The 14,870-nt window shown below is 44.6% G+C and overlaps 2 protein-coding genes across 20 annotated transcripts in view; one reads left to right on the forward strand and one right to left on the reverse strand.

Moving 5' to 3' along the window:
• Nucleotides 1-642: 642 nt before the first annotated feature.
• Zcrb1 (zinc finger CCHC-type and RNA binding motif 1) lies at nucleotides 643-12,878 on the reverse strand. Of its 4 annotated transcripts, none has more exons than XM_030248711.1 (9): nucleotides 12,700-12,878; nucleotides 11,707-11,792; nucleotides 10,124-10,152; nucleotides 8,244-8,301; nucleotides 5,991-6,102; nucleotides 5,588-5,695; nucleotides 2,284-2,396; nucleotides 2,114-2,189; nucleotides 643-820 (listed from the first exon to the last, which is right to left on the reverse strand). In XM_030248711.1, the coding sequence occupies exons 5-9, from the start codon at nucleotides 6,090-6,092 to the stop codon at nucleotides 692-694; spliced, it is 528 nt and encodes a 175-aa protein (XP_030104571.1). In that variant the 5' UTR covers nucleotides 6,093-6,102; nucleotides 8,244-8,301; nucleotides 10,124-10,152; nucleotides 11,707-11,792; nucleotides 12,700-12,878; the 3' UTR covers nucleotides 643-691. The 4 variants fall into 4 exon arrangements, with proteins under 4 accessions (XP_030104571.1, XP_011244015.1, NP_001334026.1 ...); XM_011245713.3 differs by having other exon boundaries at nucleotides 643-823; NM_001347097.1 differs by lacking the exon at nucleotides 8,244-8,301 and having other exon boundaries at nucleotides 12,700-12,871.
• A 3-nt stretch (nucleotides 12,879-12,881) lies between these two features.
• The window catches only part of Pphln1 (periphilin 1), a 93,569-nt gene continuing 91,580 nt past the window's right edge, over nucleotides 12,882-14,870 (forward strand). For 6 of the 16 annotated variants that reach the window (NM_146062.3, NM_001358748.1, NM_175363.4 and 3 more), the window contains exon 1: nucleotides 12,887-12,998. Coding sequence is in view for 4 of the 16 variants with exons in the window: in XM_030248516.1 (XP_030104376.1) it covers nucleotides 13,961-14,030 (70 nt within the window). In the remaining 12 variants the exon portion in view is untranslated. The other 10 variants (XM_017316578.2, XM_017316579.2, XM_006520859.4 and 7 more) reach the window with 6 other exon arrangements.

A 14,870-nucleotide genomic window follows, 5' to 3' on the forward strand; every position in this document is an offset into this window, starting at 1 on the left:
TCTCACTGTGAGTTCCCATGCAGTACTCCATGAGGATTGGCAGCTCATTCAAACTGGGAGAAAGCACTCAGCGTTAAAGACGTAATTCCTTCAAAAAGCTTCACATTAAAAGAACATTTAATCATCTCATTGTCCAGCCTTTATTAAGTTTTTGTATTTGGAGGGGCTGGAGAGATGGCTCAGTGGTTAAGAGCACTGACTGCTCTTCCAGAAAGGCTGGGTTTAATTCCCAGCCCCCATACAGTTGTGAATGAAAGCTTCATAGTTCTACTTGAGACCTCACGTTCAAAGACCACAACACTTTAGATCCTGGATTTTCAGGTTTAGGATTTCCACTGTGCTAAGGCGAGCTAGAAACATGATACTTCAAACTTTTCAAAATTATTTTAAAATTTCTTTTGAACTATATTAGAGTAAATACCATTTGGCTCTTTTTTTGTTTTTTTTGAGACAGGGTTTCTCTGTATAGTCCTGGCTGTCCTGGAGCTCACTTTGTAGACCAGGCTGGTCTCGAACTCAGAAATCCGTCTGCCTCTGCCTCCCGAGTGCCAGGATTAAAGGTGTGCGCCACCACACCCGGCTCCATTTGGCTTTTTAAGTGTCCTTATTTTCAAAGACTAAAACCAGTCACTATTCCACAACTGCATTTGGTACAGTAAGATTTTATTTGAATATTTACAAAATAAATATTTTAATCACTAAGTTCTTCTTCATCACTGAAGTATGCACTTTTCTTTATCCTTGGTCGTCTGGAATCATCTGAGGTCGAGGGACCCCCTGGGTTGGGTCTCCATTTGCTTTGCTCTTCTTCAATCTTGGCCTGCTGGAATATGATTCAGAAGCAGAATAAAACCAGTTATTTATGGCATATCATGTTAATTCAAAAGAATTACGTTACCATGGAAAATTACCAGAACACAAATAATTCCCACCCTCCTGGCCACACTGACAAATTTGGTCCCCCATCGCAGCCCTACTCAAAATTATCGTAGGGTTTTTCTTCTTCCCTGAGAGAGAAGTATTGAACTCCCTATGTAGGATGACCTTGGGCTGCGTTCCTACCCCAGGCCTATGCAGTGCTAGAGAATAAAACCAGGGCTTTGTGCATGCTACCAACTAAACTGAACTCCTACCTCAGCCCCCTTTTCTGTCCTGTCCTGTTCTGTTCTGACAGAGTTCTACTACGTAGCTTATGCTGGCCTGGCACTTATTGGGCATCCCAGGCTAGGCCTGAGCTCATGACCTCCTGCGTCAGCCTTCTCAGGTAAGAAGACAAGTGTGCGAGGTGATCGGCTCCAGTCTACGCAAGGATCTTTCTAGGTTATGCTAAAGAATCTTAAACTTTTAATTTAAACATTAATTTCATTTCTGAGATCATATTGTTCAGCCTGGCCTTGAACTGATTTCTACCTCAAATGTGCTGGGATTACAGACACGTGATAACATATCCAGTTAAATCAATACCTCTGCCCAATTTTGTAATGAAGACAGATTAATAACACACTAAAAGTACGTGGGACCTTACAGTCCAGAAAGACAAATTACAATGTTTCATTCACAGATCTTAGTATAATGTGCTGCCTCAAAGGCACGAGGTGAGAGGGAACAGAATCCCACTGCAGACGATCAGTGATAAAACCCGTGCACTACAGGCCAGCCTGGTCTACAGAGTGAGTAGACCACAAAGAACATGAAGTACATCACGGTGCCCCGTGTTACAATTTATTCAATCTCTGAGACAGGGTTTCTGTAGTCCAGGCTAGGCTAACCTGTCATCTTCTCGAGTCAAGTGCTCAGTTTACAGGTATGGACCAGTGTACTCACTATATCCCCTCCTTTTTCTGAGACACAGTATCCCTGGGCTGGTCTTGATTTACTCAGCTCCAGTGGTTCCCCACTTCAGCCTCCTGGGTAGGTAGTTTAAAGGCTGTAGCTGTGCTCACTTAAAACAAACCAAGAGAAAGACTAAGCTGCACACCGTGGCACACCATTTCCTTTCTTCCTGCCCTCTGTCCTCTGCTTTTCTAGTGCTGCAGACCCAGCCTGCCAGGCATGTGGTCATTGCTGAGCAGTGTCCCCAGACCCCAGTCCTCCAGAGCCAGTATGTCAGTACCTGGAACGCTATGGCCTGACTCAGACTGTCCAGAGCCGGGTCCTCTCCTTCCTCTTCACTCACTTCTACTTCCTCACTAGATCAGCAAAGAGAGAAAATCCAGATTTGGTCAGCTGGCAGGAAAAAGGCACACAGCACAGCACCTCGGGGAGTGAGACAGACATACGTACATTTCTTCTTCCGGTTCAGGGAGTTTCCTTTTCTTCTTCTTCTCTTTCTTCTTTGGAGGCTCACGCTCGCCAAGCATGTTTTTAGGACAGGCATAACTTAAGTGTCCACTTTCCTTTTGTTTTGCATTAAAAAACAAACAAACAAAACAATGAACCACTATAGTTGCTGTTACTGATAGAAACGTGCCCTGACCCTGTGCATCGAAGGCTAGAATCCAGGAAACAAAACTCTCGCTGTGGGAACAGAGGAGGGAACACCTGCTCCTTTCGTACAGAGGAGGCAGAGCACCTGCTACTCTAAGTGCTAACATGCTACAGTAATAACTAGGGAGCAAAGTAGAATTCTCTCCTCAAACATTTTAAACCTCAACTTTTACCCTACAAAAGAACTAACTCTCGGGGCGTGGTGGCGCACGCCTTTAATCCCAGCACTTGGGAGGCAGAGGCAGGTGGATTTCTGAGTTCGAGGCCAGCCTGGTCTACAGAGTGAGTTCCAGGACAGCCAGGACTACACAGAGAAACCCTGTCTTGAAAAACCAAAACAAACAAACAAACAAAAAAGAACTAACTCTAAGTGTTTCATCAACACGGACATAAATTCTAGATTAGCCTGATAAATAGGGATAAGATTATTTCTACCCACCTGTAAGATGCTGCTGAATATTCAGCTCTGAAAATAAGTGGATGTTGGGGAGACAGCTCAGTGACAGAGTCCCTGCCCTGCAGGACCGGGGCCCGGGCTTGAGCTCTGTCTAGCCCTATACAACATTTCTCTTTCTTTCTGTACATCAACTCACTAAACTACATGCAATAGTATTATGTTAACTCATGTAGGAGAGACTAAGCCAAGACTTCAACAGAAGAAAAAAAAATATGTCCCAATGCCTTACATAACCTGTACTTGTACTTGGCATATGACAGAATCCAAGAGGTACCATTTACTGTTAATTTACTATGGAGAGAATTCTATTGTGTTTTGAAATAATAGTAACAAAAGATGTTAACACCATCACTAAAGGAAAAGGTTAGTAGTAAAATTATTTTGGGAGAAAATCTGGATATATAAATGTAAGCAGATTTTTTTTTTTTTTTTTTTTTAGGGGCAAAGTAGGCGTGTAAAGGTAGCTCAGCTGCTGTAGTGCTGCCTGGAGCACGGGATCTGACTCCCCTACAACATGTAATCCCAGCACTCTGGTGTGGGAGAGGAGAGGTTTAAAGCCATGTTCTGCTACGTAACAAGTTTAAGACTGGTCTATGCTAGCGGCATTGTCTTTAAGAAAAAAAAAAAAGTATTGGCCCTGCTGTGGTGGCACACGCCTTTGATACCAGAACTCGGAAGACACAGGCTGGCATATTTTTCTGAATTTGAGGCCAGTCTAGTCTACCAGTGGGTTTCAGGTCAGCTAAGGTTACATACTAAGATAAAGTAAATAAACAAAAACCCCCAAATAATTAACAACAAAATATGTAAAGCATGACAATAACATCTGTCTGAATTGATAAACCAAGAGAATAACTCTCAGACGATCTGTACTCACTGTAAACATGGAGAGTAGGTAAGGTCTTAAATAAACAGATCTAATGGAGATAGAGTCTCCCTGTTGTACTCACTATAAACATGGAGAGTAGCTAAGGTCTTAAATAAACAGATCTAATGGAGATAGAGTCTCCCTGTTGTACTCACTATAAACATGGACAGAGTAGGTAAGGTCTTAAATAAACAGATCTAATGGAGATAGAGTCTCCCTGTGGCCTCAGCTAGCCTAGAACTCAGTACGTAGCTCAGAGCCTCCTGACAGCTGGACTCCATGCTAAGGGCCTCCTGGCACCAGACTCTGTGCCTGTGCTACTTTGCACAGCCACCACTTCTTTCACAAACATAACTTAGGACTTTACAATAGTTTCAAAGTAATTTTCAACAGGATTCAGACAGTATGAACTGACCACATTAGTATGTGCACAAAACACATTTGCTTCCTTTCTAGTCCTCATACCCATCTACAATGTATCTTGTCTTGGGGAACAGAGATAAAAGGCGGCAGCTGGAGAAAGGAGATTGTCATGTGAAGGAGAATGCTTCCATAGGCTCATGTACTTGCATACTTGGTCCGGAATTGGTGTAACTGATTGGGAAGGACCCGAAAATGTGGCTTATTGGAGGAGGGGTGTCACTGGGAGTGGGTTTCAGGTTTCCAAAGGCTGGCACCAACCTCCGTGTGCCCCCTTGCTGTTTCCAGTTTCTGGTCCTTTTGTGAGCTCTCGGCTGCTGCTCCAGTGCCATGCGTGCCATGCCTGCTTGCCTGCCTGCTACCATGCTCCCATCAGGAAGGTGGTGAGCTCCTAGACTTCTAGAAATGAAAGCCCCAAATCAACTCTTCCTTTGTAAGCTGCCTTGGCCATGGTGTTTATCACAGAAATAGAGAAGTAAATGATGTCATCTCTACCCTGCTACTTTGTAGCTATGACAAGGTCTGTCTGGCAGAAATAGCCTCTCTGTCTCTCCACTTATACTTTTGGACCTGGTGTTCAAGTTTTATGCAGACATTTTAAGGAACTAACAGCTATGAGACTTAGAGTGAACTTTTCTTGGTATTAAAAACAAGAACAGGTGTGGCTGCTTAGAAGGTCAAGAAGGGAGAATCACTCCAGGCTATGGGTTCAATACCAGCCTTGGAAGCATTCTGCAATCCTGTCCCAACAATAACTACGAGAAGCTCAGTCTGTTATCTTATGGAGGGTGGGCCATACGATCACATTGATGGTGAACCCCGATGACTAAACCCTTGCAGAGACAACAACAAAACTCATGCAATGTCTGCTAACAGAAATTTATGCTTTACTTAAAACCTTCCAAGACATTAAGATGAATAATTAGCCTTATGGTTTTAGAAAACAGTTTTGAGGGCTTATACACTATGGAACTTAGTGTGCATCACCTACCTATGCTTTGTGATACTGAGGATGAACCCGTATCTTCAGGCACTCTCCCTGGCACTCAGCTACGCCCATAATCCCACTCCAAGTTTCTTTAGATACTATTCTTTCTCTTTATTATTGTTGTGTGTAGACATGCATGTACCACACATTCGTGCGTAAGGTTGTTGCAGTTTGCATGTCATCAGCTTAGCCCGAGGTTCAGACAGAGCCTCCTGTTAAAAAGGTGTAAGTGACAGAACAGGCAGACCATCTGGAGTCCTGTGTCCTGTGCCTGTCCGAGTGTTCCCCACATACCCCACTGGTGGGCATCAAAGATGAGTAACACCAAGAAAACCTTATACTGTAGCAGAGTTCTGGGTTTACTCACCCCACATTCATAACACTTAGATTTATCAAAGTAGTTTCGTCTCCGGATGAACTCAGCTGCTCTTCCATTGTCAATAGCGATGCTCGCCTTTATCACTCTACCAAATAACTGAGTCAGAGAAAGATGTAAATGCACAGACAGGGTCATAGTCACCAAGTCCTAGTCATCAGATACTGTTTCCTCATTTCTTGTTGTAGTAACAAGAATTCTATGCTGCAATTTTCTCTTAAGGTTCTTCCAGCATTTTGATAATCCAGTACAATGCTGATATCTTTTCTCCAAAAGGCCTGAATTACTCCTGAATTACAGAAATTAATCAAACTTGGTGATCTCCCGCAGCCCCAGCTTTTGTGTGATGAACACAGAGACTTCTGGGTAAACCTTGATTAAATGAATGGCTTACCTGTTTATTATTTATTGCTCTGGTGCAGTTTAAGGCAGAGTCTTTATCCAAAAACAAAATAAATGCAACACCTTTACTCTTCCTAGTATCTTTGTCTTTCATTATAGTAACCCTTAAAGCACAAACAAAGAACCAGTTACAAATAAGATAAAACAACTAACTACTCAGGAAACTCAACATGTTTTTGTAAGGTTAAATAATGAGGCCTTTGACATGAGAAATAAAAAAGATGCCTAGTGGTGGCTGCTTGTGACCCCAGCACTCAGCAGGGGGAGATGGAAGGGACTGTAGACCACGGTCATCCTCGGCTAGAGAGCTTGAGACCAGCCTAGGCTATGAAATCCTGCTGAAGAGAGAGACTGATTTAAACCACCTAGTTCTTCAAAGTCCTGGGGATCAAGGAGAAATGAGAAAGCAACGATGACAGAGCAGAGGAGCACAGCCAGAACTGGGAGCTAACCAACCAGAGCTTCAAAGGGTCCAAGCAAGAGACAGAGTGATGCAGCTGACAGCAAGTGCATATTAAAGCACACCTCCTCTTCCCTACTAACGCCTGCCCTGCAAACCCAAAGCATAAACTGAGGTATTCTCATGTATACAAAAAACAAAATGATTTTGTTTTTTCAAGTTTTAGATCCAAGTGTGTCTGTCTAAGAATCTCTAGTAGTGGTCCTTAGCCCTGTCTGAGTGCTCTTGTGTCACACAGCTATCGCCAAGAACGTCATTTAGTGTAATTTAGAAGAACAAAGCTTGACCCTGGTGTGGTGGCACATGCTTACCATGCCGAGGCAGAATCATTGTACCAAGCTGAAGGTTAGCTTCAAGCAAGTAGTGAGACTCTATCTCATTTGAGATTTCTATTTTATGTGCTTGAATATTTTGCCTGCATGTATATCTGTACATATATGAAGTTCCTGAGTACTAGGTGCCCTGGGAACTAGAATTACAGCCAATTGTTAGCTGACAATGGGTGCTTGGAATTGAACCTGGGTACTATGGAAAAGCAGTCAGTGTTCTCAATGGCTGAGCTGTATGCCCAGCCTGAGATCACATCTTAAAAAATAAAGCAGCTGGGTGTGGTGGCGCATGCCTTTAATCCCAGCACTCGGGAGGCAGAGGCAGGCAGATTTCTGAGTTCGAGGACAGCCTGGGTTATACAGAGAAACCCTGTCTCGAAAAACTAAACCAAACCAAACCAAAAAACAAAACAAAACAAAACAACACAACAACAACAAAAACCAAAGTAAACTAATGTCTTGCTGATCTCTTTGGGGGAAAAAAAGGTTAATTCTGTGTCTGGAGCAGGGTGAAGGTGATAAGACCTTGAACTTAATGTTACATGAAAGAAATTAAACAAAACATGAACTTAACATACAGAAGCCCACAAGTCAGTACCCACCAGCCAACTACAAGACAATTAGAACACACAGATAAGATAGTACCAAGTTATGAAATATGGAGAAAGCACTTGCAAGTCTACATCAGCCATAAAAACAAGAAGGGAGCCAAGAGATGACTGGATACAGAGCAAATGTGGAGTGAGTGAGAAAACCACCATCTTAACAAGCACGGCAAAGACTGGGTCAGGAAAGAGCCAGCAGCGTGCGGTAAATGAAAACCAGGTTCCTGTGGAGCAGAGCACCTGTATTGCCCCAAACATGGTTTATAATTGCTAAAGGAGAATAAAGAACAAAGTGAAGAATCCAGTCATCCAAACTCTCAGTAGTGGATGAAGGTGTCTCAGGGATGGGACTCTGAACAGGCCATACCATTGTCCTCTGGTAAGTCTATGAACCAGGAAGACATGGTCAGCATCTAAGCAAGGCAAAATACTAGTTAAAGAGAACAGGTGGCCTAGAGTGGACCATGTACCCGAGGGGAAAAGGTTATCTAGAACTGATTCCAGTACCTCAACTGACAGAACAGGCTAGAGGACTGGCTCAATAAAAGCTTCCAAAATAAATCATGCAGTTGTTAACTTACTGTATTATATAAAATGTACCGTTTTAAACACATTTCAGTGTGTAAATATAAAGGAGAATGAAGTTTGAAACTCATAAAAACGGTGTGTACACAAAATGCATATATTCACACAGTCAGGACAGTGCAAGCTACAGAGCAAGTGGAAGGGGAACGTGGGTGAAGAAATCTTTCTGTAGGAACGGGGCAACAGGGCTTTGCTGTCAGAGCATGAGGACTTGAGTTTGATCTCCAGCACCCCTCCCCCCAAAATCTGGGCATGGTTGTACTTGCCTGTCCCCTCATTCTGGACAGGCAGAAACTGGGGGATCCCGGGAGCTCCGTGGCAGGCCTAACAAGAGACGGTGAGCTTCAGTGAGAAGCCCCATCTTGAGGGAGTAAGGTGCCGAGAAGTAGCTCAGGATACCTGATGCGCACTCCCCCACCCCCATCTTCTCTACATGCATATGCCAGGGGTGTGCACACAAAACCAAAAATGGGCGGGGGTAGTTAATGGCAGTGCTGCTCAACCTCCCTAACACTGTGCCCCTTTAATTTATAGTTCCTTATGTTGTGGTGACCCCAACCATACATTTTTTTGGTTGCTGATACTTCATAGCTGTAATTTTGACATTGTCATGAATTGTAAATTTTTTGGACATAGAGGTTTGCTAAAGGGGCTGTGACCTATAGGTTGAGAATCTCTGCATTAGATACTTTGTTTTTATTACTAAGGTAAAAAAAAAAACTCTAAACCTAGCTACATGTGTTCTTGTTAACTTTAAAACCACTACCTCTGGACTCCAGCATTGAGTACTGTGAATGTTACAGAAAGAAGACAGAAGCATAAGCACCCGCAGGGAAAGCTCAGTCTGCTGATGGACACTCTGTAAACCAGTTACACGGGTCTGTCCTTAGAGAGCTCTTCTCTGGGGGAAAAATCACAGCAAGAACTTAAAGAAGGGCTGGAGAGATGGCTCAGTGGTTAAGAGCACTGGTCGCTCTTCCAGAGGTCCTGAGTTCAATTCCCAGCAACCACATGGTGGCTCACAACCATCTGTAATGGGATCCAATGCACTCTTCTAGTGTTGTGTCTGAAGACAGTGACAGTGTACTCACATACATAAAATAAATAAATAAATCTTAAAAAAAAAAAAGACCTTAAAGAAAACAAACCCATGACACCCTCCATTCTACTGGCATGCAAAAAGACAGAGTGGCACTGTGTTCAGATGCAGGGCGTGAAGGGCTCACTTATGCTACTCCTCTGAGTAGACACTATCCCAAGAACCGTAGACCATCCTGACACAGACTTCCTGTGCATCCAGTCCTTATGTATACCTAGCAAAATCCACTTGGCTCCCAAATGGTCTCTCAAGGATCAAAAGCCTTTCTATCTGACTGTCCTGTTCTAAGTTTCTTCCCTGGTGCAGTTACAGATTTCAGTCTAGCCACGTCAATTTGCTCTCATCTCAATTGGCCGAGAATAACATGAAATTGGTACACAGCATAGGGAGTTATCTGGAGCTAATGAAGACTGTAGCACAGTCTGACAGATTCGATTAGTCCTGAAGATGCGCCCCAAGGATTTTTAACACGGTGCTGTAGCTACTGCTTTAAAACCACAAATGGGCTTGAAATCACAGAGCTTCTTAGTCAGGAGTTACGACTGGGTTCACTGTCAGTCTCTCCGTAGTTTGGGGGATAGCTCATTATACACATGTCAACGGAGGTTAAGAACAGTTCAAGGGCTAACATACCAGGTGGCAAACAGGTGGCATGTCTACAGCCAGATCAGAGGTTTGGCTACAGATATTCTTTGACACGGCTTGGCAGCACTATGAGCACCAAGATAATGTCCCTCAGGTAAGACTGTCCCCCTAGACATTTCCCAGTAAGCTTGACACCACACAAGAACTAGCTCTGAAAACCTTCAGGGGCTTAATAGGTAGTTTAGAGATTAAGAGTATGGCTAGTATGTCTCAGGCTCTGAGACTGTTTCTCAGCACTGTAAAAGCAATACTATTAAACTAGTAAATCCTTATAGTACACGGTCACTTATGATTTGAAAACTGTCAAATGTTTATGTACATGGGAAAATAACTGAACTATATGTAAAAATGTTAACAATAGAATCTTTATTCAACCAAGTATTTTGTAATGTGAATACTTACTTTACAACTTTGCCATACTTGGAAAATATCTGAAATAAAAGATCACAGAATAATTATAATTTAAAATGTCACCAAATTAAATACTCAGATTGTATTTACTGACCAGATTCTTTGTTATATTTTATGAAACACTCCAGCCATTAGCAGCCTATACAACCGACTTTCTAACAAATATCGCTATACCTGGGGGACTGAGGAGGAGGACCACGACACAGGGCAACACAGCAAGACACTGATTCACCAAGCCAAAGAAACATTTTCTAAGTGACTAGAATAATACAGTTACTGGAGTTACAAGCTTCAGTTCCTAACTCCCTCCAGGGAGTAGATGGGGGTGGGGGACCACTCAGCATGTCTAGATCCATGGCCTATACACTAGGCAGCAGCTGGACTTCTGATCCAATGGATCTGTGGGGCCAACAAACCCACCATAGCTCCAGCTGGTCCTGTCCTTTTATTATCAGTGTTGTCAAATAAAACCATACCAGTGAGTTACACAATCTGCCATCTGAGGACAGACAGAACTCTCACTGCAGATAATACTTTCCTATAATGAAAAAAAAAGCTTCCTGTAATGAAAAACCCATCTGCAGCCAGCAGTGATGGTCTATGGCTGCAATCCTGGTTTTCAGAAGAGCAAAGCAAGAAGGTTTGAGACGAGCCCAGGCTACAAAACAAGACTTGATGCCAAAGATCAAAAACAAAGCAAAGATCCTTCTACTTCTATCGGTGGGTGCAGAACTCTTCCATCCTTACTTAGTATTCTGGCCTCGTCTTCCTTTTACTTCTACATATAGTTGCCCATATATTGCCCAGATCTATATTCTATAGATATATACATATCTATATGCTTATAATTCTGACTAATTATTTAATACACAGAAATAACACCCTCCCCCAAAGGCTTTTAGAAGATCCCATCATATGCAGTCTAATATTGAAATTGTGGGCCAGACATTTAGCAACATTGGATTCCGAGGTCCAGCAGTTTCCTATGGGATTATAGCTTTCTAACGGGTTCTCCATTGATTCCTTAGTTCATGTGGTACTAGGGAATCAACACAGGGTTTTGTGCACGCAAGACAAGCATCCTACCAACTATACTTCACCTCCAGCCCCCAGGTATGTTTTAAATAAGGTTATTTCTTATCATTCAGTCTAAAATCTCACCTCCAAGCCTAATTCAGTATCTCTTTTCTCTTTCGTGAGATGGGGTCTAAATTGTCCAAGCTGATCTTCCTACCTCAGCTTCCCCTGTGCTGGGGTTACAGGTGTGTGATAACTACTCTAGGCAAGTGTTCCACCACTCAAGTACAGGCGGCAGAGGAAGGCAGATCTCTGAGTTCTATGATAGCCTGTTCTACAGAGTGAGTTCTAGGCCAGTCAGGCACAGAGAAACCCTGCCTCGAAAAAACACACAAACAACAAATTCTCTTTGGGAAATTAAAACAAAATTGAAAAATTTCCCACTAAAATTTGCAGAAGATATCAACTAAAAATTTTCCCAGGGAGCAGTATTTTTGCTTAAGCTTCAGATTGTCTCTAAAGAAAGAATCCATTAGTTAGATGTACATACAACTTACCCGGTATAAATCATTGTTTGTTAGGGAGAAAGGCAAGTTGGATACATAAACTGTGCTTTTACTTGGCGCCAAGCCACCGCTCATTTCTAAAACGGAAAAAAAGGAGACATTGGGAATCTTACTCCAAGTAGAACCAAACAAGGACCATCACTGACTTAATTAGGGTAGAATTCCTCAGGCTCCATTCATTTAAAGAGATTAGAGTACCAGTGTGGGTAGGGTGTGAATTACCATATTCCTTTTCTAGCAGCGGGTGTTAAGCCTTTTAGGGCTGCGGTGCGATTGAAGAGGGGTTTTAGAGAGATGGAGAAGCCACAAGGCTATTTTTAACGCCTTCTTAGGGTAAAAGCGGAAAAGATGTTTCCCAAGGATTCGCCCACCTCCGAAAGGGACACCTGTCTACCCCGCCTCTTTTGTTCTTGTTTTTAAAAAAACTCCTGTATCTACGTCTGTATATATGGATTACTGATATAGGTAGGCCATGACGACAGAGACTCGGTTTTGTTAAGCTTGGGGTAGTTTCACATTTTGATAAAGTTCTTTAGATTTTTAAATTTCGTGCACAACCAAATCATGAAATGACACTCTATTACATGGATTACCTACTTTGAATGGGACATTAACCTGTATATTTATCAATGTGCTTAGTAATCAACGTCACTGTTAAAACTCTGCAAATTACAGGTGAAACGATCGCGTCGGTCGGCAGCAAGTGTTAAGAACCCCTATGAATGACAATGGACCCGGCACCCCGGAGGGCGCCCCGCTGGCCCAGTAGGAGGATTATTCAAAAAGCCTTAGCTAGCCAAAACCTGCTTGTCGCGTTTCCAGTTTCTCACTCTGAGAAATGCTAACCCCGGCTGGACGTTCCTGGGGCCGGAGCTGGGGTCAGGGTCGAGGCCGAGGCCGAGGCCGAGGCCGAGGCCGAGGCGGAGGCCGAGGCGGAGGCCCGGGCCGCGGCCGTCTCCTGGGCCCGGCGCCGTGGGAGCTTACCTTCGGCGCAGAGGCGAAGCGGAGAGGATGCGAGCCCGCGGCGGCTTCACCTCCGGCTGCCTTCCGCGGCGCGCAAAAGCGCGGGCGTCCGCGAACGCAGCGCGGTGCAGCGCTCCTTCCGACTCCCCCAAACCCCGACGGCCCCGGGCCGGAGGCTGGCGCGCCGGGCGACGTCACCGCGCGCGCCGGAAGTGCCTTTAGGGCGAGCGGACGTCTGGCTTCGCGGGTTTCACCGGCGGCTGAGGCGGCGGCGACAGAGGCGGCGGCGACAGAGGCGGAGGCTCAGCAGTGGGACGTAGGTGAGCGAGTGGCTCTCCGCAGAGGCGCGAGGGGCGCATGCGGCCGGCGGGCGGGCGGGCGGACGTTTCCTGCGGCGATGGAGATGTGCTTTATTCTGGACTCCTAGTGGAACCTGGAGAGGGACTCAGTGGATGCGGGAGGAAAGCGAAGTGTGGAGGAGAGTGAGACCCAGGTTCCGCTTCTCGGCAGGAGTTTAGTAAGCAAAAGGGGAGTTCTCAGCCAGGCAACTTCAGTGACGCCAGGTCAGTCAGGAAGTCTGGGTTTTTATCTTATTTTTTATTTTTTGGACCTAACCGACTCTGTAATAGGCACTTTGAGAGACGGACAAAAGAGTGCCAAAATAATCCACTTGCTGTTGAGAATGTCAGTGTGGCCGGGGAGACAAAGCCCACGTGGGGACAGTTGGAGTCACACAGTGACCCATTCTTGAGTACTGGCACGGACAGATGTTCAGCTCCATCGTCCCGTTGTTTATTACTATTTTTTCCTTTCTGAAAATATGGAATGGGTACGCACTGATTATTTTTTTGTTTTCCGAGACAGGGTTTCTCTGTGTAGCCCTGGCTGTCCTGGAACTCGCTCTGTAGACCAGGCTGGCCTCGAACTCAGAGATCCCGCCCGCCTCGCCTCCAGAGTGCAGGGATTAAAGGCGTGCACCATCACCGCCCGGCTACACTGATTATTCTTTAAGAGCTCGTCGTTTCTACAGAGAAATCCGAATGCTTATTTTGCCCGGTAGTTTAAACTTAACTTCTACCCACCAGCACGTACAGACCAGGCCTGTAACTACTCCCTGGGAACCTGCGTGTCAGCAGCCCGGAGCCCAGAGCCTGTCGTGGAGCCTGCACAATCAATCCTGACTGAAGCGGAGGGACGAAGTGCAATCCACCCAGGGCGCCGCTGAGTTTTGAGAGGCATTAATTCCTTGGCGTCCACCAAGGGACCACTGGGACTAATTCTCATGGCAAACTTGTGGCCAGCCCAAACTCCCAGGCTTCACATCCCGGTTGTGCTTGGTTATCGCCCACGATGTAAGCCCCTTTGGTCTTCTAATTGTTTGAGCCTTAACTCTCCGCGCTGTTTCGTGCTTCCTCTCGATTTGGGGGTACCACTGCTTCTCCTTCCTTAGTTCACCCTGAGCGCATCGTCTGTGCTCCTGGAATCTTATTTTGTCTGCTTAGCAAACACTTATTAGCCTTGTTTTGAAACTGTCTTGCGTTTTCTGACTCTTTAACAAAGCTGTGGCTTTTGCCTTTAAATTGAACTTTTTTTTTTTCCCCTGACATCTGGGTTTTAAGATTTGGTGTTGCTCCATCTGTATCGAATTGATTGCATTTCCTTGATTTTTTTTTTCTTTCAGTTTTTGTTCTCATTTTTCCTTTTGGTCCTATGATTTCCCTGCCTTCTACCTCTTTCTATTAATATAATCCCCATCCCCTACCCCCCATCCCCCCAAGCAGGGCCTAGAACTGGTGATTCTCTTGTTTTGCCTCAGCCCTCCTACGTTCTGATTACTGGCCTTCCTCGGGCTTAGCCCAGCTCTTATTTTTGAGTAGTCTTTCCCTAAGTTCCCAAAGTTAGGTTCTTCTAAGCCCCCTCCAGCAGGAGCCAATTGCTTCCTGATTGTGTCTTTCATCTTGAATTTAAATTAAACGCTGAGGGTGGGAGTGTTTGTTTTGCTTATCCTTGGAATGCTGCTGCTGTTTGCCGTTTTTAGAGGTTTTAGGTAGTGAGTGAGTGGGTGGCAGGATCCGGTCAGGTCATCAGCTACTTAGGAACAACAAATGGCACATGGGTAGTTTGTGTGGAGTGATTTCAATGTTGCTAGGTCATGCAGTCTATTCAAGAAATAGTTCAAATACAGCCCCCCC

The sequence above is a fragment of the Mus musculus genome, chromosome 15 (assembly GCF_000001635.26).
Source record: "Mus musculus strain C57BL/6J chromosome 15, GRCm38.p6 C57BL/6J".
NCBI classification, from domain to species: domain Eukaryota; kingdom Metazoa; phylum Chordata; class Mammalia; order Rodentia; family Muridae; genus Mus; species Mus musculus.